Genomic DNA, 27,109 nt, shown 5'->3' on the forward strand with positions numbered 1-27,109 from the left:
CTCTTATGGCTGAGTGGAAGCAAGTCCCCGCAGCAATGTTACAATATCTAGTGGAAAGCCTTCTCAGAAGAGTGGAGGCTGTTACAGCAGAAAAGGGGGGACCAACTCTATATTAATGCCCATGATTTTGGAATGAGATGTTTGACGAGCAGGTGCCCAGATACTTTTGACAATGTTGTATAGATGCATAATACACTCTATCAAGTCCAACTTCAAATACCGACATCAATGTGAAAGTAACCGGAGCATAAAACAGTTGACAGCGAATGCAGACTATGCCAGATAAATCCTACACAAAAATAAAATAAAAGGCATACAAAAGCCAGGCTCTTCTCAAATTACATCAACAACATAGTTCAGGCAGTAGGAAGCTCTCTCATCCATTTATATGCAGATGATACACAGTCTTATATTCAGCTGTCCACTCCACGGATTTTGTGTTAAATGCTCTACAACAAAGCTTTCTTAGTGTCCAACAAGCTTTCTCTACCATTGACCTCGTTCTGAACGTCTCCAAAACAAAGGTCATGTGGTTTGGTAAGAAGAATGCCCCTCTTCCCACAGGTGTTATTACTACCTCTGAGGGTTTAGAGCTTGAGGTAGTCACCGCACACAAGTACTTGGGAGTATGGCTAGACAGTGCACTGTCCTTCTCTTAACACATATCAAAGCTGCAGGCTAACGTTAAATCTAGACTTGGTTTCCTCTATCGTAATCGCTCCTCTTTCACCCCAGCTGCCAAACTAACCCTGATTCAGAAGCCCATCCTACCCATGCTAGATTACAGAGACATAATTTAGATCGGCAGGTAAGGGTGCTCTCGAGCAGCTAGATGTTCTTTACCATTCGGCCATCAGATTTGCTACCAATGCTCCTTATAGGACACATCACTGCACTCTATACTCCTCAGTAAACTGGTCATCTCTGTATATCTGTTGTAAGACCCACTGGTTGATGCTTATTTATAAAACCCTCTTAGGCCTCACTCCCCCCTATCTGAGATATCTACTGCAGCCCTCATCCTCCAAATACAACACCCGTTCTGCCAGTCACATTCTGTTAAAGGTCCCCCAAAGCACACACATCCCTGGGTCGCTCCTCTTTTCAGTTTGCTGCAGCTAGCGACTGGAACGAGCTGCAACAAACACTCAAACTGGACAGTTTTATGTCAATCTCATCATTCAAAGACTCAAATCATGGACACTCCTACTGACAGTTGTGACTGCTTTGTATGATGTATTGTTGTCTCTACCTTCTTGACCTTTGTGCTGTTGACTTTGCCCAATAATGTTTGTACCATGTTTTTGTGCTGCTACCATGTTGTGTTGCTACCATGTTGTGTTGCTACCATGTTGTTGTCACGTTGCTACCACGCTGTGTTGTCATGTGTTGCTGCCTTGTTATGTTGTCGTCTTAGGTCTCTCTTTATGTAGTGTTGTGTCTCTCTTGTTGTGATGCGTGTTTTGTCTTATATTTATATTGTATTTATTTAATAATTTTATTACTCACAGGCCCCAGTCCCTGCAGGAGGCCTTTTGCCTTTTGGTAGGCCGTAATTGTAAATAAGAATTTGTTCTTAACTGACTTGCCTAGTTAAATAAATGTTCAATAAAAATAAATAAATACATCAAAAGGAATTACTTAGGCCTACAAAAGACAAGGATGCATAAAAGACAAAAACTCAAGGAAGGAATGAAGAAAAATCTACACATTAAAGCCACACCCGTAATTCAGCACTGCTGAGTGGACAGCACCTCGGTATACTGTAGGTAGACATAGTGGAGCGCCGTGGGGTGTGGCTGAATAATGTCTCTGTCTAGTAGCCAGCTAGAATGAGGCTGTTCAGTTTGTGGGCAGTTAGACATTTTCTGGGCAGTTTAGTAGCCTTCAATGCTTATATGAAAATCATAACTGGCACGCAGATCTTTAGAGATTGTAAATTGTCACTCATATGAAAAGGGTTGCAGACCCCCTGCTATAGGCTATATGAAGTCACCCTTGTGGAATGGTGCATACAGTGTACTATGACACTGTCATTGTCTCGTGAGCTTCCCACCAAAATTGTTGCTCTGAATTCAGGAGATGGTCCTTATAATGTGTGCGCCCAACTAATTGTTTGTATTTGCCTGTCTGCATTATTCGCCAGGGAAGGGAAACATTCTGCGAATATTGAAGCATTGTATCAACAAGGTGTTTCTGCGAATATTGAAGCATTGTATCAACGAACGAGGCAGAAGAATATTCAAACTTTTTTTTTTAATCAACAAGACTGCTCCGAGAATATTAATATTGCAACACAGTAGCCAAAGCTGAGGCGGCCCGCTGGGAAAATATCAGTCTGATATTATTCTGTTGCCTAAGCAGCACCTGGGTGCTCATTATATATATTAAAAAAACATCCCTACATCCATACTATAGCTAAATAACTTAGCAATATTTAATGACGTTTTGCCAGCAAGATGAATCTGTTAGACTATTTTAATTCAGGAAGATGGACAAGCAAGAATGATGGAGTGAAAGGTGGAAAGGCATTCTACCAGGTAGGCTACAGGTAGGGATTGGGGATGCAGGCAGGGGATGATAATGTAGGCCTAAAGCAACAAGTTTAAAAGGTTAGCCCAACTAGGTAATCATTATTATTTGCATTATCTCAATTATCATTCTGTCACTGCACAACAATGCACATTTGTTATAGCCTACAATTGTTATTGTCTTTAAAGCCAAAAACAAGACATGTATTTTGGGGAAATGCTCTAAGTTGTTCAGGTGTTTGTTTTCATACCAATAGGCCTACAGTGGTTGCTCCACTAAAAGCTTTGCGATTATGCTGCGCGACTTGGAGGTAATTTGTGGTTCAGTACGGTACCCTGCGTCACCACTTCATTGTTCCAGACCAGCGCAAGGGGGAGTTAGAGCAATGATTATGCTTTTGGGTCCCAAGGCGCTACTGTGTCTCTAACTGACAATGAATGGGCGACATAAACCTAAATAGAAACTGATAATTGTGCACGACTTCAGTATTACTCACTAAAACTGTTGTTACACTAAGGTTATTATTTTTTTATTAGGATTATTTTGCCCTTACTGTAGTACTGTAGGCCACTCCCGACCGATCCCGTTGTACAGTGCCTGAGTGGCTCAACGGTCTAAGACACTGCATAGCAGTGCAAGCTGTGTTGCTACAGATGCTGGTTCAATACCCGTGCTGGCCTCAACTGGGAGACCCATGAGATGACTGTAGGTTTTTGGTTTCTCTCCCTCTCAAAACAGACATAAATCATTGTAAATAACAAACTGGCTTTATTTACAAATTAGTTACAATGTCTCACCCCATGTTCAAGAATGGTCTTTTTCTCGCTAATTTTACATTATTTGAAAACGAAATCATCTCCAAAATAGTTATTTTTTTAAACAAAAGGATTACAATTATTATTCATTTACAATTATACAAAAGCCCCTTGGATATTCTCCCAGATATATTATTAACCCTGTTATTAGCAGGACAATATATACTGGTCATGGCTCCCGAGTGGCACACAATGGGATTGCCTTGCAGTTCTCCAGCTGTATCCACTGAAACAGCGGTGGGCCCCGCCCCACTGGGCAGCACAGAGCAACACTTTAAGGGGCATTGCACTAATAATGGCGCTGACTAGGGAAACGTTCCTGCTGTTCTTAGTGCCAGTCTGCACGTTCAAACCTAAACAATGTGATTAATAATGGTGTGAAAAATTCCCCTTAGATATGAATTCGGAGGGCAGATATTATTCATTATTAAAGCATTAGACCTCTCACTAAAGGCGTCACTCAAAAGTTATACTTAAATCTGAACTGGATTTAACGAAAAATGACATGAAAAGCACACATTTCTAAATCCCAAACTCTAAAAGTAATTGGAAAGATAGATACAAATGATTTGTGACATTGTGATTCCAATAAAGAATGTAAACAAGATGTAAACAAGATGTAAACAAGATGCTCTGTTTTTATTTACAGTTGTGATGGACAGCTGGTGGCATTTTGAAAACAGGTTTTCAAACACTTGTAGCCCGCTTAGCAGGACAATAGACTCCTTATAGCCCGGCTACTGTAGGTGTGAACATCCCCCTTACCTGCAAAAATGACATTGCGACCAAAGAGAACAGACGAAATGGACATGGTTTTCATCAAGCCAGCTTATTTCTATGGTGCTACCCGTTCCAGGGTTAGGACCGGAACCACGAGAGGACTTGAACATGAGCAGGAGCTGAGAGGATCACCAAAACTAAAAAGGTATTTTGGTTTCAGTGAATTTTCTTTCATTTTTTTTATATAGCCTATCAATGTGTAGGCATACTGTGTAATAAAATGGATAATTAAATAAAGGTTAAATAAGTCGCTAGTGTTGAGTAATGTGCTGTTAAAAGTGGTGCAGGTCTTATTTATTTAAAGAGCATATTGAAGTTAGAAGCAATAGGATTTGAAGCAATAGCCTACAACTATTTTAGCAGGACAATGTACCTTTACCAACACTTCTCTGTATTTTGATACTTTGTGGATGGGGCCTCCTGAGTGGTGCAGTGCAAAATGCGTTGCTACAGATGCAGGTTTGATACCCGTGCAGGCCGGCACCGGGAGACCCACGAGGCGGCTTTTGGTTTTAAGTTAGAATCCTCCAATCCTCTATATGTAATTATTGGTGGAGAGTCACGTCATATATTTCTATATACTGTAGGCCTACCGTAGACGACATGAGTCTCACTAGTGTTGAGTAATGTGCTGTTAAAAGTGGTGTAGGTCTTATTTAAAGAGCATATTGAAGTTAGAAACAATAGGATTTGAAGCAATAGCCTACAACTATTTTAGCACTGTTTTGCACTGCACTGAGACAAGCATAACGACTGGTCTTGATAAATCATGAGATTTTTATTTTCACTGAATCTCAGTTTGGGTATCGGTTAGACTAAAATTATGGTGTAGAAATGTTACGCTCTTAGTGTAACCTTTATTTAACTAGGCAGCCTACTCCTTCCTCCCCGTCGGGGAATTGAACCCCGGTCTCCCACGTACCCGCACGACACGGGGATTCTTTAGCTAAATAGCCCAGTACTCTATCCTACTCCCGACCGTCACGTTGTACAGAGCCATATTTTCCTCAGAGGGTTTTCAGTTTCTTGGAATAGAAACACCATAATATCAAATTAATTAAGCAAAATTTCTAAAAATCAATCCCATATACTATGTTCTTACAAAAATAGGTTTTAAATTCTCTAGTACAGCCACTATTAAAGGCTATCAAATGCTTCTCAAAGATGCCCTCTGGTGGTCAAACAAGCACTAACTAGCATTAAATGGTACCAGTGGTTCACACTTAAATAATGTGCCAAAGAATTCTGCGGCACCAGGCAAGCTGCGCCGCAGTATGCTGCAACTTTTAAAGGACGAACCACTGTACATGAAACCAAAATTGCACTAGCCTAGTGGGCGAATAAATGAAAATAACAATTAGTCTTACAGCTATGACAACCTATATTTTAATAGCAATAACACAGCTTTTGGTTTTGAATGATCACCAAAAAGGAGGGCCCCCCACCTCCCAATTAAATTAACCCCTGGCTATTAGATTACAACAAGACTTACAATGCAAAGTTCAAATACCGACATCAAATTGAAAGCTATCGGCCCATTGCCTAAACAGTTGACCGGCAAAGCAAATGGCCCCGTCTCTGCCCTCTGCTTTCTAGAAGTGACATAAAAGGCAAACAAACTGGCAGCTGCTCTCCGAGCAATGCGCTGCATGGTCCTAAAGCCAGGCATAAGGTAAACAGACATTGCATTTTAATTGGGATTGGAATGATTTTAGTCTACTTTGTTTTGTTGTTGCCTACCCATATGATGCCCCTGCTGGGACAGACGGACGTGGAGATGTATTTTTTTGGGGGGGGCGCGCTACAGAAGGCTATATAGAACAGCTAATACAGGACTAATAAAGGCTCAGTGCACTACTTTTGTGAAGAAAAAAATCTATTAAAAATTTCAGCACCCTTACTTCCCTATGCTCTCTTCACAGCCACTGACAGCCAGAGTGCCTTATCACTTCCTTTGTGATGGCAGCCATGTGTAAATCAGCAAGAAGTCATGTCTCCTGAGAGCTTCTTCTCCAGCCGCTGGGCCAGTGGGAATGACGCGTTGATGGATGTGCTAGAGAGAGAGAAAGGTAGTGTAACCAGAGGGTGGAGCGTACTACAGCTCACACCACAGAGCTCTGGGTCCGTCTGTCTGCTTCCATCCGGGACCAGTCATCTGAAAGGAAAACCCTGGCCACTCAGGAGTCTTGACATATTCTCAGGAGTGTTTGTCACTAGCGATGCAAAGCAAAGTGATGTGCTATGAGCATTTGGAGATAGGCGTTATCTTGTAAAGCCTACTCATCATCATCGTCTTCATCATTAACTGTACATCTACATCTGACAGTAAATGGGGAAGGACAAAACATGGAAGTACAATCGAGCATTGTCCAGAGGAATTGGAGAAGATATGTCATCCTCTTAATGTAGCTCCACGTCATAATCACACTGGAGCTCTTATCATCCCGATTAATGCAGAGACTTGTTCCTCTTTTCCTCACCTTGTTCTCCCTTCTTCCTACTAGCGGTGTCCTCTCACTGCGGCCTTTTCTTCAGGGCACGAGTGCAGCTTCCATCAGAGGAGATTACACTGGTGATTACAGCTGAAGCAGATACCCTTGTCTTGCTCAGCGAGAAGCTGCTGGTAAAGACATCTCAGATCAGCCAGGCGGAGGGATGACGACGGTCCTCTGCTGGGAGACAAGAGAGCCCTCCAGTCCCATCAGACACACTGGCAACCTGGCAATCCTCCAGGGACTGTGAGTGTGTGTGAGTGTTTTCACCTTGCCATCCCCAAAAGCAGAACACGAAGCTAACCAATGGCCATGTCAAAACAAGCTTGATGAGCAATTCTGGCTGAGAAGCAATGGCTTCTTATTCTGTGCAGCGCCTAATGGATCTGTTTGTAAGCTGTAACAACTCATCCATCAGCTCAGAGAAAAATGAGCAGATCAGAAAAAACAAATCAAACTGACAAACATTGAGATGGTGTTAGCTCTCATTCATGAACAATCGCTTCAAATGGTCAGGCTCGCTTCATCAAACACGCCTCTGGCTTGTTCTGCACAAACTCAAAAGACAAACAGTCTCAAAGACAAACAGAAAGAAAAACTCGCATCTAGCTGCTATCTCTGCCTCTTCCCTCATTGGCAAAGACTTAGGCCTATTTCTTGAATAGAAATTTCCAGAGCTCTGTGGGGAGCAGACACTTAATCACCACCAAGCCAAGCCACACATGGGAGGCCCTGCAAAACGATAACGCTCACACACTCACAGCACAGCGCTCCACTTGTTTTGTTGGGTAATTAATGCGAGCGCAGCCCCAGATCCGGACGGCGTGTCACGGTTCGGTAGTCATCGCGGTAAATTAGCTCACAGGGGCACAGAGTTGAAATGCACTCTCCTAAGGCTTGCTCAGCTCCCCTGTTCTTCTCCTTTCAGATGCCTGATGAATTTGTAACTTTCAGCAACTCAGAACCTGGACGAAAGCGTAACATCATAATCAGCCAGAGGGGTTTGACAACTTTGAACTCCCCCATCAAACTGCCAGACAGAGATAATGAGAATATTTGGCTTTCCCCATTGTATTTCTACTGCTGTTAATGGATGGAGCATTGTCCACACATGCTGTGTCCATGTGGGTTTATTAGCCATGGTACTGTTGAGGCTTCTCTGCTCCCACCTGGGCGTGCCACCACTATGCTTTAAAAAAACTCACACATAGAAAGTAACTAGAGTGCCCCCAGTGCAACACCTTCTTTGGCAAGCACACGTGTGAGGAGGCATATAATGAATTATTGATCAAACCACAGAGGCAGCGATGCTTTTAGCCCCTATGACTACAGGTGTATTGGGTCTGGTATCTGGTTCAGGGCAATGAGACCTCTTAATACTAAACGTGTGTCTGTCACTGCTGAAGCCCTGGACTTATCATCCTCATGACTGTGATATCACACACTATCAGAGCCAGCCACTACTGACGGACCTACCAACCCCTGTAGGGGGAGTGATGGGATAACATAAAAACACAGGGAGGTCCCTTATTACATCTGGCCATTCACATAGAAGGGGTAGGAGAGAAGGGACTCCGAATATAGTTTATGACTAGCCTGAGGAAATATAGCTAAATCTCCTTTTATTTTCCTGACAAATTACATAGGTACTGAAACTACTCACAGAGAAGTCAAATGACTCATTATTATGGATCACATTTTAGCTAACAACTAATAAAAACACTCATTGACATGTATAACTGAACTACTTCATAGACGTGCATATACACTGACAGTACAAAACATTAGGAACACATTCCTAATATTGAGTTTCACCCCCGTTTGCCCTCAGAACAGCCTCAATTCATCGGGGCATGGACTCTACAAGGTGTCGAATGCGTTCCACAGGGATGCTGGCCCATGTTGACTAATGTGTCGCACAGTTGTGTCAAGTGTCCTTTGAGTGGTGGACCACTCTTGATACACACAGGAAACTGTTGAGCGTGAAAAATCCAGCAGCGTTGCAGTTCATAACACACTCAAACTGGTTCACCTGACACCTACTACCATACCCTGTTCAAATGCACTTAAATATTTTGTCTTGCCGATTCACCCTCTGAATGGCACAAATACACAATCCATGTCTCAATTGTCTTAAGGCTTAAATCGTTCTTTACCCTGTCTCCTCCCCTTCATCTACACTGATTGACCTGGATTTAACAGGTGACATTTACTAAGGGATCATAGCTTTCACCTGGATTCACCTGGTCAGTCTGTCATGGTGTTCCTGATGTTTACAATAGAACATTAACAGGAGTCCCATTTCCACACAAAACTGAGATACAAAACCATGATTAGTTCTCTCATCCATGTCAATTCTAGATATAATTAGATTTTGTTTAAACAATCAACCTTAGCTCTTTTTTTCTGTCTGTAACTTGGTAGTGGCTTGATGCTGATGTTGTGAGGGAGAAATGACTTACAAAATCAATTCTAAACTGTGGATGAATCCTTTTATTCACTCCACAAGATAAATAACCCATTTGATTGACTTTCCTCATCAACAGACATGCGAAGGGTAGGTATTAATAAGTCTAGCCATGAGGGAACAGAGACATCAGCAGGACTATGCGGACTTCATTGATCAGAGCGAATAACGGCAATCATATTAGGACAACATTCCCTGACTCTAATATTCATTTCCCAACTCTGGAGACAGGAGACCAAGACTAAACAAAACACAGACTCAGGCAGGTTGATTACAGTCGAGGATGAACTATAAGGTTGGACAGAAAACTCAAAAACTGAAGAAACAAAATCAAGTGAAATACATTAGTTAAGTGTGCCAAATGTCTGGAACATTCTGAAGCTTCTAATTGCTAGGAATGGTCTCTAAAAAGTGTTGCTTTCCTAGCAGCATCTCATATCAAAACCTACCTCAATAGATATTTGAACAAGTGGCATCCCACAGCCCAGAGTCTAGGCCTACTTGCTGAGCTAGAGCGGGTTGGCTTCCTCTGTGACCAGGCTGACATCCTGCAGGGCGGAGCAGGGGGTGTGTCTGCTCACCTGGTTCCTGTCCGCGTCTGCAGCTGGCGGAGCAGCCATAAGCCATGCATCGGACTGATCAATGCCTCGGCCTTGTCTCCATCTTCCCCAGTAACAGAGCACGACACAGAGCAGATGTCTGGCCATGTCTTATGCATACCTCAGGTTCCATTAACCAAGCACTCGCATAGATTAATAATGCAAAGCTCTGTCATTCCTTGATTAATAGGAGGCCGACTGAATTTATCCTTGGCTCGGGATGGCGTTGGTAGTATCTGTGTGTATGTATTTTTGTGTGTCAGGGCATCCGTTAACCAGAAATAGCTGGATTTGGCCCAATATATTGTTTTAAAGCCGATAAATAAAACTGGCCAATTGTCTGGGAGAAAAAAAAAATCCCATTCCAAAATAATGTTTTTTAGACTATTCATTGATGGAAATACCAGTCGATGGAAATACATTTGACTGCTGATGATTATCGGTCAATAGGTCCATTTGTGTAATTTAGTGGAATTAAATTGCCGCGTGTGTATTTTCGTTAGTCGTTATGTTTATCACACGTGCACAGCATACAGATACAAAGAATATAAGAGGAAATCTGTCAGGCAGCACGAGAGCTGCTGCTACAGCTTCTCAAACTGCTCCTTCGTTTCTGCTGGAGTGAAATCAGTGGAGGCTGCTGAGTGGAGAACGACTCATAATAATGGCTGGAACCGAGGAAATGGAACGGCATCAAACTGATGCAAACCATGTGTTTGATGTATTGGATAGCATTCCACCCATTCCACTCAGGCCATTACCAGGAGCCTGTTATCCCAATTAAGGTGCCACTAACCTCCTGTGAGTGAAACGTGCTTTTAGAAACCCAATGATTGCATAACAATTCTAAATGCAATTGTGTGTTAAAAGGTGTTGATGGCCTGGAAAATTGAAGCATGCTTCCCATCCACCATTCAAGTGCATATAGGCAATGGTAAGCAAGCTACAGCGCATCATACACCACTTTGCAATGAGCTGGAGACTGTATTAATTTTGAAAATATACTTAATTGTTTGAAACCTGAAATTTTACTTCTTATTATGAGGCATGTCTTACCTTGCTTTAAAGTAAAATATGACTATCTGAAACGTGGAGGCAATTTTTTATAAAGACTTCCATATGCCATTGAAACCAGTAGCCTATTTCTCTCATGTTCTATTTGTTTTCAAATCAACTTTCTTTCATTGTCCAGTAGCCAAAGGCAGCATCCTAGTCATATTAGCAACCCATGGTAGTTGTTGCATCTTTAGATCTCCCCTCTTTCAACATTTTTTTTACAGATATTTTCATCTCTGTTACATGAAACCGCTCGCATGTGCAGTCAGTTATTGACAATGGTATTTTCCCTGTAATTGCATTATAGAACAAACATTTACGCGTAGCTTACTGCCTTGTGCGCATTGCTGCACCTATAAATGTGTAGCAATGAAATAATTGCTGCACAGAAATAATAGTTGATCAATATTTTAAGCTAAACATTCTGATCTGTTGCATATTTTTATTATGTAGCCTAGGCCTACTGGTTGTATGAATTTGTGATCTATCGTCCCACAACTGTCCCAGAGTCTGTTTGGAATAGGCTATTTCTTTCTCGCACAGAACGACAATCTAAGGGGGAAATCAGATTGAGATAGGCTAGTGATTTTGCTGTTCGCTACTCATCTTGTTTGCTGAGGAAAAGAAAATGTGGCAGTTATTCTAACATATTCAAAGTGCGCATTGGATTTTGGTAAGAAGGACGCATGCTGTTGCATCCTGGAATTGCATGTTCTGTTAAGATGAATAAGCATAATCTATATATGATTTCTGTCATTCTGCGCACCGTGGGTGGATGCCCTAATCAGGTTACGCACCCAATGCATATGGGTCTGGCACATTTCTCAAAAGTCCATTAAATTAAAATGCTGCAGGTCGAATGACCGGCACCACATCTTTCTAACCGAAACCCTGGTGTGTGTGTGTGCGCGCATGAGTGTGTGCGCGCATGAGTGAGATGGACCAGTGCCCCCCTCAAGGCCCACCTTCCTGTTTTAGTAAATGTGACCAGTTAAGAATGTCACTACTTCACAGGAGAGGCATTTGAGCATTTTTTTAAATGTGTTTTACGGCAGAAATGCCACCTGGAACATGTGAACTTTCAGAGAGTTGAAAAGAGAACACAGAAGGCTGTTGTATAAAACACCTGTCTCTTCAAACGTGGCATCCATGACAGACGGAAAAGCGTTCATCCATGTATATGGGTAAGAGCCTAGCTATATTTTCCGATATTATATATTTTTTAGTACTTTTACCCCTTTTTCGTGATATCCAATTGGTAGTTACAGTCTTGTCCCATCTCTGCAACTCCCCTACGGACTCGGGAGAGGCGAAGGTCGAGCACCATGCATTCTCTGAAACACAACCCTGCCAAGCCGCACTGCTTCTTGACACACTGCTTGCTTAACCCAGAAGCCGGCCGCATCAATGTGTTGGGGGAAACATGAACCCGGGGCCATACTGATGCCTCAAGCACTGCGATGCAGTGTCATAGACCGCTGCACCACTCAGGAGGCCCTATACATTTCTAATTTTGTCAGAAAGTAATTTTCATTGCAAGTAAAAGCGAGCTAACGTTAACTGGCTGGCTCACTAGCTAACATTACGTGTATGATCTGTGAAGTAATATTATTTGTATCTCAGAAACCATTTGCATTGCTAGCTAGCTAACATTGAACCTAGTTGATCTTCAGGTCGGAAAGTTGGAGCTCTAAAAGAGTTGGCTGACCGTACAAATCCATTTTTCCCAGTAGGAGATTGTTTTTCCTGATTTCCCAGTTGTTTTGAACACACTTTAGTCAGAAGTCTGAGATTTCTGAGTTCCCAGTTGTTTTGAACATGGCATTAGAGTTGGGATTTTGGCTCATTGTTTAGCTAGCTAGCGAGCTATATAGCTACATGGCTAAACAAAAAGACTCCACTACGCAAGTATCCATTTCACAGTACGTTTACACCTTTTGCATCCTGTGCATGTGACAAATAAAAAAAGATAGTGTGTGTTTACCAGAGACAGTAATGTGAAGAACAACATGACCTGCACCAAAGTCAGATTAGGATATAGGCCAACTACTACTTTCAACACTTTTAGTCTTGAAATCTTTTGATTGCTTTCTACACTACCTTATTCACTCTGTTTAGCACATGACCTCACATGTGAATCCTTAAAGAGATGTGTGGGCTCTCCACAGCCGATGTGAGTAAGACCTTTAAACAGGCCAACATTCACAAGGCTGCAGGGATTACCAGGACGTGTCTCCCGAGTATGTGCTGACCAACTGGCAAGTGTCTTCACTGACATTTTCAACCTCTCTCTGTCTGAGTCTGTAATACCAACATGTTTCAAGCAGACCACCATAGTCCCTGTGCCCAAGAACACTAAGGTAACTTGCCTACATCACTACCGACCTGTAGCACTCACGTCTGTAGCCATGAAGCTTTGAAAGGCTGGTCATGGCTCACATCTAAACCATTATCCCAGAAACCCTAGACCCACTCCAATTTGCATACCGCCCTAACAGATCCACAGATGATGCAATCTCTATTGCACTCCACACAGCCCTTTCCCACCGGGACAAAAGGAACACCCATGTGAGAATGCTATTCATTGACTACAGCTCAGCGTTCAACATCATAGTGCCCTCAAAGCTCATCAATAAGCTAAGGACCCTGGGACTAGCCACCTCTGCAACTAGATCCTGGACTTCCTGATGGACCGCTCCCCAGGTGGTAAGGGTAGGTAACAACACATCCGCCATGCTGATCCTCAACACAGGGGCCCCTCAGGGGTGCGTGCTCAGTCCCCTCCTGTACTCCCTGTTCACTCATGACTGCACGGCAGGCACGACTCCAACACCATCATTAAGTTTGCCGATAACAACAGCGGTAGGCCTGATCACCGACAACAACGAGACAGCCTATAGGGAGGTCAGAGACCTGGCCATGTGGTACCAAGACAACAACCTCTCCCTCAACGTGATCAAGACAAAGGAGATGATTGTGGACTACAGGAAAAGGAGACCCGAGCACGCCCCCATTCTCATCGACGGGGCTGTAGTGGAGCAGGTAGAGAGCTTCAAGTTCTTTGGTGTCCACATCACCAACAAACTAACATGGTCTAAGCACACCAAGACAGTCGTGAAGCGGGCACGAAAAAAACCTATTCCCCCTCAAGAGACTGAAAAGATTTGGCATGGGTCCTCAGATCCTCAAAAGGTTCTACAGCTGCACCCTCAATTACATCCTGACCGGTTGCATCACTGCCTGGTATGGCAACTGCTCGGCCTCCGACCGCATGGCACTACAAAGGGTAGTGCGTACGGCTCAGTACATCACTGGGGCCAAGCTTCCTGCCATCCAGCACCTCTATACCAGGTGGTGTCAGAGGAAGGCCCTAAAAATGGTCTAACTCTAGCCACCCTAGCCATGTTCTCTCTGCTACCGCACGGCAAGTGGTACGGGAGCGCCAAGTCTAACTCCAAGAGGCTTTTAAACAACCTCTATCCCCAAGCCATAAGACTCCTGAACATCTAATCGAATGGCTACCCAGACTATTTGCATTGCCCCCCCCCCTTCTACGCTGCTGCTACTCTCTGTTATAATCTATTCATAGTGACTTTAATAACTCTACCTACATGTACATATTACCTCAATTACCTCAACTAACTGGTGCCCCAGCACATTGACTCTGTACCGATATCCCCTGTATATAACCTCGCTATTGTTATTTTACTGCTGCTCTTTAATTATTTGCTACTTTTATTTCCTATTCTTATTTTTTTATTTTGTGGTATTTTTTTAATTTTGTATTTTTTTTAAACTGTATTGTTGGTTTGGGCTTGTAAGTAAGCACTTCACTGTAAGTTCTACACCTGCTGTATTTGGCTTTTGTGAAAAATGATATTAGATTTGAGGCTAAAGCTTAACCTCTGGACGGTCGCCTAGGATAGGGGGCGCTACAGCGCTTTTTGAAAATAATTCGTGCCCATTTTAAACGGCCTACTACTCAAACTAAGAAGCTAGGATATGCATATAATTAATACTTGTGGATAGAAAACACCCTAAAGTTTCTAAAACTGTTTGAATGGTGTCTGTGAGTATAACATAACTCATATGGCAGTCAAAACCCCGAGACAGATCGAAACAGGAAGTGGAATTCTGAATTGCGGACTCAACTTCATCTCGTTGCCTATAAATCACACCGTGAGTAATGGTTCATTGAGCACTTCCTATTGCTTCCACGTGATGTCCCCAGTCTTTACAAAGTGATTTGAGTCTCCTACTGTGAAAACTCACAGAATGAGAGTCTGTGGAACGTGGTCACATGAGGAGGACCATCACCATTATGACGCCGGCGCCCCTGGCTACCCTCCCCTTTTGAAACGTTTATAAAGACAATGCAATCGTTCCCCTTGAATCTTATTGGAGCTCTGGTTGAAAAAGGCCCTAAAGATTTATGTTATACAACGTTTGACATGTTTGAACGAACCTAAATAAGAAAAAAATGCATTTTGTTGAAAGAGTAGTCCCGCGGCCGATGGAGCTTTTGGTGCAGCCTTCAGAACGCGCTAACAAGAACAAGCTATTGGAACATAAAGGATGAACTTTTTCGAACGAAAATACATTTGTTGTGGACCTGGGATTCCTGGAAGTGCCTAAGGATGAAGATAATCAAAGGTAAGGGATTATTGACAATAGTATACAAGACTAGATTTGATATGCGATTGTTCCAAGATGGCGCTGACCTGTAACGGTAGCCTATTGTTCTGAGTATCGCATTCCCTTTTATCGCAAAGTGTGATTACCCAGTAAAGTTATTTGTAAATCTGGCATTACAGGTGCTTTCAAGAGATATTCATCTATAAATCTTAGAATGACAATATTACATTTTAAAAATGTTTTCGAATAGTAATTTAGTAAATTGTAGCTCTGTTTCACCGGATGCATTTGAGGGAAAATAGTTAGTCAACGTTACGCGCCGATGTAAAATGCTGTTTTTATATATAAATATTAACTTTATTGAACAAAAGAATGCATGTATTGTGTAACATGATGTCCTAGGTGTGTCATCTGATGAAGATTGTCAAAGGTTAGTGCTGCATTTAGCTGTTTTTTGGTTATTTGTGATGCATGTGGTTGGTCGGAAAATGGCTATGTGGCTACTTTTACGATATACTCCTCTAACATAATCTAATGTTTTGCTTTTGCTGTAAAGCCTTTTTGAAATCGGACGACGTGGTTCGATTCAGGAGAGGTATCTATAAAACGATATAATTTGAAAAAAATAAAAATAAAAAAATAAATAAATATGTGTTATGCTAATGGAGATAGGATTTTTCGCTGGATGTCCGCCCCGAGCCCGACCAGGGGTTAAGAAGGTGTGAATGATACTGAATGGGTGTTGACAAAGAAGAGCTCACCAGTAGGTGTACCACAATATTCACTGGTCATTTTCTCAAAAGTGAGGTTAGTTTATCAACTTTCAAAGCTGAATTACTTTCCATTGTTCCTCAACTGTAGTGTATGATATACCATTTTCTAGCGAGTCTCTACTTTTATCCAAATGTGAAAAACACCTTTCCACATTTTGCTACATAGGACCGAATCCAAGGTGGTGGGTCACAAATGGCTCCCTCTCACCGTGGCCCCTGGATATAATAGCCTTTGCGCTGGGTGGTTGTCAGGGTCGACGATTGTCGTGTGTGATCTCTCACACTGCTGCAGATGCCGAGAGGACTGCAGTGCAGCAGACATGGGAGAGAAGGAACACCGCTGGGCTGTGTTGTGCTGTGAACCATGGGACGCCCCTTCGCTAGCGTCTGTGTAACGTTATGAGAGTGGGTGACAGGAATAAATGCCAGTGTCATTATATATTACTCCAGCTTCCCTGGCTAAATTAAGAGCGTTAATCAAATGTGGTACATAAATTCTCTGCCTGTCCTGAAGCCTTGTAGTGGCAGCAGGAAGGAGAGAAGTGATGGCAGGAAAGATGTAACTTTTATTAAAGAGTATATTGCTGCAAAGCCATGAATGTTTCATCAGGCACTGGTTCTCCAGTCACCTTTGACCATAGTTGGGAACCTTTTTTTCCCCTAGTGATAAACAGCTTGAAGAAGAGTACTGTTGTCAAGCTTTGGGGCTCAAGGTGCTGCAATCAATGGCACCTTAAAGGGGTTGTAGCCTTCTCCTTTATATCCAAGAAAAAACCAATAGGCTTGGCAAGCGAGGTTGAAAACGCAACCTAATTGCCTTCGTCTACTCCAGTTCTGTGGAAGTAAGCTAATGAGGCTTCCTTCTAAACAAATTAGCATTCTCAGCTGAAATCTTGCAAATAAGTTTACTTTTCTGAAAAACAGAGAGCAACAGATCTGATGCCCCAAAATACAATGATACAGTACAGAAAAAGCATTATGACATGGCAATGACTTTTCATCGCCTTCAAATCTCAGTGTGTAACATATCCTACTGATATACTCCATTTTAAATTACATGTGGTATGCTATGTTGAATGTGCGTAAATCATACATTAGCATCAAAATATACCAATGATAGAATCTTGAGGGCAAGCAATGTACAGTATTCCTGTATAACGTGACAGTTTATGTCTAACATTCAGGTAAAACATCTATACGGAAGAGAAAGGCCTGAAAAATACTCCAAAACAGAGAAAGTAATCTGCCATTAAGGATTCAGAGAGCTTTCGCTCGTACAGGCATTTGCATATCTTAAATCCCTGATAATGAAATAGAATTTCAATCACCCGTGTATATATTCTAAGTTAAATATGAAAGTGTTTGAAAGATATTTCAAGAGAGTAAAAGATTAAGTAGGAGGAAGTTGTATTAGGCCTTTAAATGAGGTACCATACTTCCAGAAGTGACACTCCTGTCCCTAATGGAAAGTTATGAGTGAGGAAGGAGAACATTCATGGCGTATTAGGGAGACATTTTAATTAGAATGCAAACTCTGTGTGAGATTGTAGCCTGGGTCTGAAATGACTGGTGTTATCGGTGGGGAAGAGAGCTGTTCATCACAAACACAGAGACAGATAGAGAGAGACAGAGAGCTTTCCTTCTCCACCACACCAGACCTTATTTAGCACCTCTGTTGGACAGCCTGGTTTTCAGGCCCATCTGAAATCCTGTCATCACACTACTCCCAACTGTCACAGCACAGCTCACCCACATACAGCCTACCACACACCAGAGCTCACTTCCAGCCGTAAAGACATTATCAACAGCCCAACCAAATATCCTCATTGTTGAAGTTGAATTAGACCACACAAAGAGAGGAAGGGAAGAGAAAGTGCAATGATAGTGGAGGTCTTAAAGTACACGTTTCCTTCCTATTGACATTTTAAATTCTTATGGAAAAATACATTTTCATAATGTACACACTAGATATGGATCACGTTTAATTCAAGTCAAATATTAAAGCCGAAGTTTAGCTATGTTTAACCTTTGTGAATTAAACAGAAATTGTGTTAAATACCATCCAGAATGGGCCACCTCAACCAACTGCATACAGACCAGGGTGGTGGAACGATAAGCATCATTTAGCCTTAATCTGAAAATGGAAGTGAGGTCATTTGAACATGGAGTATTCATTTAACTCCACAAATGAAAGTCAACGATAGTGATGGCTATAACAAAGGGCTTGTAATACCTGTAAGAGGAACCAGCTGTGCTGAGTAGTTTGGAAAAATACCTGTCATTGTTCTACTTCCATTTAGCAAGTACAGCATCTTAACAAAACCCAATATTGGGGGGGTCGTTATGTAGTCCAAGCCAAGCAGTGTAATGCCAACCACACAGGAGGGGGTTGTTAATTTATGTGTGTGTAGAAACAAGAACACTGTAATCGTTCCATTTCCCCAGGAGTCATGCAGAGGGATACAGTCTAGTATGTCCCACATGGTACAGAGAGATAGGAAGCAACAACACCTATTAACACACACACACACACACACACACACACACACACACACACACACACACACACACACACACACACACACACACACACACACACACACACCCCCCTTGTCTACACCAAATCTCAGAGACTACAGACAGACTACCGAACAATGTGCATCTATCTGGATCTATCAGTCAAGAGATACTTCTAGCAAAAATATCAAAGCATAGGGAGTATTAAGAGCTTTCTCCAGTACAGAGGGGGGTGTTTACTAAAAGTTTCTCATGTGTAAAAGCAAAGGGTTTATTACTCAAAGTGTTTAGGATGAAATCCTCTGTACCAGCCAGAAAAAGTATAGAGAAATTCTTCCATCAACGATACATCTTCAATAGAAGTCTATAGCAGCAGCGATACCGTCCACTAACAAAACAAGACTACAATTTGAGAAGACAATACAAAGCATCTATTTATCGGTGCCTCCCAGCCCTACTGCCAAAGACAGACTCAGCGATGCTCCAGGTACCCTCTCCTCTCCCCGGCCTGGCCTGGCTGGCACCACAGGATTATTGATTGATAGCTTTGACTGATTGCCAATTTGGTCCTAATCTGTGGGGCAAGGTCAATGGCAGTGGGGGTGGACATGAATCAGCCTTCTGGGGGACTGAAGGGGACCTGGGGACAGATACTCACCAAACAGATTGCTGGAGTGGCCTTGCTTGGAAACAGGCCTCAGCTCATTAGATCCCCAGGCGTAGCGCTTGTAACTGTCCCAGGCAAATGTCATCATCTGTGGGCAGAGGGAGAGGAAGGGGACAAGGGAGAGAAATAGGTTTAGGTCTAAGCAGATCTGTGAAGGGTGATTCACTTCCTATGGGTGTTTTGGTCATTATGGGCAGGTTTCCAGCAAAGTACTTGACAGTTTTGTTAAATAAAAGAGTGTAGGCCAATTTGTGAGATTAAGGCTATTTTATGTTGGACAACATGTTGATTAGCCTACAGATATTAACTGTGCAGGGAAGTCTGTCAATCATTTAATAGACCTTGACATTAAACAGGACAAATCTATAAGACATCTCAGTTTGATGTCTTCAGTGACCCTGGTTTGTGAAACATAACCCGAGAGACAGCGCATCTGACAATAATTCTGACATTTCCAAAAAGAATAATGATGCCAAGCTTTATGCGTCACAAGGTTGTTCTTCAAATCGGTGATTTCCGACAATTTCTATTTTGGTCCCAGGCACTATAACAGAAAAATCAATGGAATCATAGCCGAGAAACCCTAAATGGAGATTAGAGGATAAATCCTTTTCTTCCCTCTCCCTGGTGACTCAACCCAGATGGAGTCAGATAAGCTGTTAAAAACAAGGACAGCTTTACAAAGTTTTCAAATCTGAATGAAAAAGGTATATTACTCACTTAAAACTGTAATCTATAAAAATTGACTTTGTTGAGTGTCTGAGATTATGCTTACCATTTTAAAATCGCAACACTACTGCATTTGGCTATAGCACAGTCCAACTAAGTTTTTGAAGTTAGCATAGCATATGGGAAAATAACAGGCCAGAAATAATTAGGTCTATTGAAGTGATAAATTGGAAGGGAATGGGCTTTCTGGCTGCACTAACAATGCATCCCAACACAGTGCTAGTGCCTAATTCTCTCTGCACAGTCATATCTCAGTTCTCCTCTGCAGGGTAGCGACTACCAGTGTGTCCTCTAGTGTTTGTTGTTGGGAGGATTAGGCTGTAAGGGAGAAAAGAGAGAAATATGCTGCCATTCTCTCCAGTTGATACAGAGAGACAGATTGAAGCTGAAATCCCCCTCGAGCAAAAGATGAGACCAGACAGAGATTAAAATAATGTTTTCTCCAGGAATCTCAGCCGCTCAGATCCACGCTGTCTATTGAAAATCACTAGCAAAACAATCTAAGTGGATGAGGGTTGCCACTATATCCCTGTTATCCCCACATCCTATGAGACAAATCTTTAGAGAATCAAGGGACAGAAACAATACAGTCCCTCTTAAGCGGAGCAGTGGGCCATGAGATATTACTCATTGGTTTACAGATCAGTATTTTCTGGAGAGTTTTGTGAGATCGACACTTCTTTCTGCGATACTTAATCAAACGATGAAAAACAAGAACACCAAACACAACGGCAAAAGTGTTTATTAATGATGTCTGCTCTTCCTGCAATGTGAACACCATAGCAACCACTGCGTTCTCTCTCGGTTACCTCTGGCATTTCTAATGATGAGATGATAATGCACAAGCTATAGTCTCCAAGATGGAAAGATTGGAATGAAATTGAGTGTTAAAAAGTAAATTGTTCGTGCCAGATAGAAGACATGGATTAGGGGGACCTACCCTTCACAGTCACAATAGTTTAGCTTAAGTGTGAGTCTGTGTTTGGCTCAGTCCATCATGGAAAGTCCACTGTATAGGGGCTCATAGTGTTGTTTATGGAAAGGCACCTCTCCCCCCTTTTCCCCTTGATAAAATGTACCCAGCTCCACTAAGCCTGGGCCTAAACAAAGAGCCCCAGAACACCTTCTCATCCCTCTGTTTGAGGGCCCGCCTGTAGAGAACACTGGTAGGAAGTCATTTACAGCACAGCGTGGACTCCCCATACCAGCCAGCAGTCTCCTTCGGAAATTAGATTAGTTTATCGACTCCCACATAGAGAGGAAGAGAGAGAGATCTTGGCTAAATGAGTCCAGGGTTTAATTTACCCCAAAACTCTGGGCTCCACTCCCTCGTAGCCTCTCGGCGCTCACACCTTACTCTTAGACAACAGTGGTCCTGCTGAGGGGACGCCAGCTACAAGCCAGCGGTTCTGTTGGTTGGTGTAGCTAGGCGACTGGGAGCCAGAGCCATTTGTCAGAGCCACTGAATTAGAAGCTGTGGAGAGATGGGAGGCATTGAACACAGGGTTGTATTGATTCTCATTCAGTTGTGCTAAGATTTGTTTGCAATAGAAAGCAGCAGGCTGTTCTGGTGGACTATTCCCTAATGGGAAAGGTTTTGTTCACTGTGGGTTACCTGTCTCCATCCAGACAGCTCTATATTCAGCCTCCTGCACAAAGCCTCGTCTTCCCGCAGCGAGGTCTGACTGGAGGCACAGGAACCAGCACAGTCAAGAGAGAGTTCTGCTGCTGCTCAGAAGGAGCGCCAGCCTCCCTGATTTACAAGGCTGTAATTGCTTTTCCAGTCAGGGTTTAATGCAAGCGTTTGAGTCAAAATGTAATCTCGTCATTCGTGGCTCTCTCGTGCTCTCTGCATGCTGTCTGACTGTCTGTTGGCGGGCGGATCAGTGGCAGAAGCTCTCCCATTGTTTACCGCCGGCATTGTCTAGTCCAAAGACGTCACGACAACACTGGAATGAGGTGACAGCCCAGATGTGATTACCACAGCGACAGCGGGTGCTCAGAGGGGGGAGGGGGGGGGGGTTGGAGTTGAGGGAGAACATGCATCTTCTGCCGTGAGAAACAAACAAACTCAGTGCAGCAGAGATCATGCTGGGATATCACTAGGGCTCTCCTATATGGCATCTACAGGTGCCCTGGGGGTGCAGAGTAGGGTATGGGCACAGTTAGTAAAATATTTCAATATCCAAATGGACGTTAGTATTCAAAAACTTGTGTGAGTGTATTATTTTTTTGGACCTATTTTATCAATGAAAAAGCATTTGTCTAATTCAATTAAATGATCCTTGTGACATAGTTACATGAAAGGTGTGTTGCGCTACTGCTGAGCATTTAGCCCTCCGGTCAGCCCTGCCAACAAACAGTACGCCATTTCCCCCCCTTCAAATAGCTATTACAGGCACATACCAAGAGGACCTGATACAGATCAATGCCAAACGGTTTTGTAACTTAAATCAAAACTCTGCTTCACTGTTGCCGTTAGCCAAAAACCACCGGAGAAAAGCAGCCTGCCCGCTGTTGTACTGCCCTCGGCATTTGCCTCAATCTGATTGGTCAAGAGTCGAGAGCAATTCGTTAGATTCTTTTGAATTTCGACTAACCCGGATATCCCCAAAAAAGTCATGACATTATTTGAATAGTGAAATCATTTCAAATGCCCACCCCTATTGCAGAGCTTTGTAACTTTGTCGTCAGGTAACACACACCTGTGCTCAAAGACAGGGCTCTGAGGAGATAGGAGACAGAGACTCCTGGACGGCTGTGTTCGGTCTCACAGATCAGGGGGTGTTTACGCAGCAGAGACAACTCTTTGACCTGCTAAGCCAGGCTAGATCTACGCAGGAGAGTCAGTCAGAAGGAACCTGAAAGTGGAGCTGGGAATAGTGTGCTTTTCTGTGTGTTAAGAGGATTAACCTCCCTCAGTGTGTTGTCCTTCTAAGACGGTAGGGAGGGGGCTGAGCAGATCAAGGGCAGATGTCTATTGATTCATAAACAGCCCCAAGGGAGTGCTTTATTTTCTATAGGCCTACATACTGTAGGGTTGGTTGGAGAGTCAAGGGGGTCATGTGAGGACAAAACAGGGATGGGGCAGAGTGAAACTCCCAACAGAACCACAAAGTCTGTGAATCATGAGTCATAACTGGCTATTCAAAAGGCAAAGGAATCAAAGGGCTAGGCCTAATCATTAAAAACTAGTCCTGCCCTCATGTCGTTTCCATCCCCTAGCAGCCTGTCCTCCATGTTCCTCTCATCGTTTCCCTGCTCTATTCTCTCTGCTGACCAGCCTGAAACATTCAGCTAGTTTGGGGAACCTGGGAAATAATAATCTGTTTGCCAAATTTCCATTTCCCTTATTCCCTGCTGTCAGACCACCCCCCCCCCCCCCCCCCCTCATCCCATATTGAGGACTCTCAGAGCAGTGTGTGAAGGAAAGCAGAACTATGATGTGGAAAACGAACAAATAGAACAGGCTTGGAAGCTCTAACTCTGGCAACTTGACTGGTAAACTCACGGGTATACACGCAATGGCTGCCTGGTATTGTGATGCAATAATTTCCATTGTATTCTGGAATGTTCTATCAACTGATAGTCCCAGTCGGTATTAGGTAGAACGTCGCGGCCAAGGCCTGTGGGGAAAACAACCTGTGGTTACCCCATTGGCTCACAATAAATACTTGGCCTTTTCAAACACAATTTTCTTGTTGTCTGCTTGCTTTAGTAAATTACAAAACTACATTTAAAAAAGTACAACGTCTAAACATTACTTTTCAACATTGCCTGCTCCTGAGTGTTTTCACTACTTAGAAAAACGTAACATTGCAGGGCTTCCCCTCATGCCCATTTTCATGATGGTGCTAGCAGCCATGTGAGTAAGCGAGTGCTAGCTAGCTTTTACAATGGAGGTCAATAGGAAAGTGTTTTATCACCAATTTCTGGGCGTGGTCGAGGGGAATTTCTTATTATTACGTGAATATCGACTCGGGGTATGCTGGATTGCCATGGTAATGTAGAACATTGATTCAAATGATGTGGCTCATGAAATGGAATGTATTTTTTGTAATGTCAGTTGAGTTCAAGCAACAAATCAGAGCATATATTGATGGGTACACTTCCTGCTTTTACTTCCTGGCATGAGTTCAGGTTAAAAATTATACAGGAGGATTCTAATACCCCATAACTCTTTGCGCCACTATTCAACAAGTGACCAGCTTCCGCATTTGGAATAACTGGGAGTGAATGGTAGCAGCACAGAAAGTTTGCCATCAAAGTGAAAAATCAAACACAATTGTAGTGAATTTCAGATAACTATTCAGCGAACACATAGCATAACTGCTTTACTGTCATTCTATTCATTTAGACGTTTTGAAAATAATCTACAGCCACTCTATTCATTCTATTTCTATAGTGTAGGAGCTCTGTGCCTTGGATGTTTCTGGAGGAGACGAGAGCCAGATAGACAGAACATAACACAGGGCTCAGGACAAGCAGCTGTAGGACAAGCGAGTTGGAGAAGATCCTCTTAGCAGAGCTTTTTGCCTGACTGAAGCTAATATGAACTATTGGAGGTGACAAATGTAGACCTTTGTTTCTTTAACTACTTGAATACAACATGGAAGCCAATATAGTCAGTCCAGAGAGTGCTGCTGATAGGCGATATAGCTAATGGGAGTACGGCACAAAGAACTGCTTGCTTGAGAGCACTGGACGTGTAGCCTATTCTTTGATCATTAAAAGTGCAATGATGAAATCACTGCCATCATTATGTAAATGCAGCCAAGCATAGAAATCTAAATCATCGGCACCATGACTGTGCCTGGCTATTTTCTCTGGAGGATCAGGTTAGTGAAACTTTAAAGGGAGAAAAGTCTCACCGCTGTCTCATGATGGATCTGCACTTCTGCAGCACGTCCTAAAATCTATTTTCCTCATCGCAAGCATCTCATGCACATTCAGTACCTTATCCTCTCTGCCCGGCATGAATCGCCTATTCCCACAAGGAGCCTCACAGGACCAACTACGCTCAGCATCACTAATTCATAATATTCCCACCAGCCCGACAACTTCACAGGGAGCCATGCCGTATGTGGCCCACAACCACAGGGAGCCATGCCGTATGTGGCCCACAACCACAGGGAGCCATGCCGTATGTGGCCCACAACCACAGGGAGCCATGCCGTATGTGGCCCACAACCACAGGGAGCCATGCAGTATGTGGCCCACAACCACAGGGAGCAATGCAGTATGTGGCCCACAACCACAGGGAGCAATGCCGTATGTGGCCCACAACTACAAGGAGTCCCAACTACACAGTGTATGATGTTAGGAGCTGCTGGGAATTGAATTGTTGTAGAGAATAGCATTTGCATAGCCTAGCACCACTCCTCATTAAATCCATTCTTTGTTTGCGCACCTTGCACAGGTAGATAAACACCTTTAAAACAAAATGCCACATTTCCATCAATGTCCTTATCATCCGTAATAAGACTATAAGACTAGGTGAACGAATAGCAGTCACAAAGACAGCCATCTTGGCCGCAACATTGGGCTAGTGAGTGAGAGAGACAAGCAGAAGAAGCAACAGCTCCTGATAGTCAGCTATGCTCTTACTGCAGTTAAAGCCAGTCTGCAGGAGCACAAGTCTTCAGCAACATACAATAACAATATCTGTGTCATTGTTTTCACTCTGGGGTCTAGTAAACAAGACTGCAGCCTCTTGTCAGGATCATCATGTATCCCAGTTAGCCAGGTTGTACAGCCTTCCAGAGTCTTCACCAGATTAGAAGGCAGTAAGCTCTTCATCCCATTCCTCAATCAATTCCCAGCATGGCACTGCTTCTGCTGCCTCCCTCCTGCTCCACACACAGACCACACTAGCCACACAATCTGTTTACTTCATGAAGCGTAGGCACTTTTACTGCTCTGTGTGTGTGTGTTGTATATGCTACATTGTGCAAGCTGTAATGTGAGAGAGTCCCTGCATGAACATGTTTTTCCCTTGACACACATTCAAGCACAGACTGATTCAAGGCTGTTACGGAACAACAGATGCGGGCTAATTGAAGGAAACATAATCTAATTGTGGAAGAATTCATCAAACCCAGAACAGAAAGTGTCCCCCAGGACAGTCCAGGTAGGTACTGTAGGAGAGTCTCAGAGAAGCCCTCAGATGAAGCATGGTGTCCCAATGGAGATGGATTCACACCATTTACGTTTACATTTTAGTCATTTAGCAGACGCTCTTATCCAGAGCGACTTACAGTAGTGAATGCATACATTTCATTTCATGCATTTCAAAAAAAAATATATATTTTTGTACTGGCCCCCCGTGGGAATCGAACCCACAACCCTCGCGTTGCACACACCATGCTGGCGTTGCAAACACCATGCTCTACCAACTGAGCCACAGGGAAGGCAACACCAGTGTGGTGGATCAGAATGGTACAGGTATCCTTTTGATGTAATTATACCTGCTATTCCCCTCTATTTTATTGCATTCCTGTTTCATTGCTGTGTGTGTTGGGCAATTCCACGGTCAAGGAACGGCGCCGAGACTCCGTTGCCAAACAAAAAACATTAATTTTAAAGTTCGACAAACCATACAACTATGCACAAGGACTACTTTAAACAATTTACACTGAAAATGTTACAAAAACACTGGAAGAACTGTGCAGATGCAAAGTTTGGCATATACATTTGCATATTTGAGTATTATTCTACACACTGGCTATTATTTTAAATGGGCTCTGCCTTCAAACAAGACCAAATTTGGTTGGTCCGGACCAAATCTGAACCAATCATAGACATCTATGTTCCACAAGTTTGGACCTCAAAATACAGCACAGTAGAGCTCAGTACAGTACAATAGAGTTCAATACAGTATATTAAGGTACAGTAGAGGACATTATAGTACTCAACTCTAGTGGGCTCTACTGTGTACTGTACTATCCTTTACTGTACCAGTGTTTTCCACTAGCGCCGGCTGTCGGCTATACGACTAATCTTCAGCTGGGTATGTTTCCCACTTAAATTAACTAGGCTACTTTTCAA

General features: G+C 43.0%; 1 protein-coding gene across 1 annotated transcript in view; it reads right to left on the bottom strand.

The window, feature by feature from the left end:
- The window catches only part of LOC115174842 (mannosyl-oligosaccharide 1,2-alpha-mannosidase IA-like), a 175,925-nt gene that overhangs the window by 114,415 nt on the left and 34,401 nt on the right, over window positions 1–27,109 (bottom strand). The window contains exon 2 of the mRNA XM_029733787.1: window positions 19,325–19,421. Within this exon, the coding sequence (XP_029589647.1) occupies window positions 19,325–19,421 (97 nt within the window). The remainder of the gene's footprint in view (window positions 1–19,324; window positions 19,422–27,109) is intronic.

This window comes from Salmo trutta, chromosome 35, assembly GCF_901001165.1.
Source record: "Salmo trutta chromosome 35, fSalTru1.1, whole genome shotgun sequence".
Lineage (NCBI taxonomy): Eukaryota > Metazoa > Chordata > Actinopteri > Salmoniformes > Salmonidae > Salmo > Salmo trutta.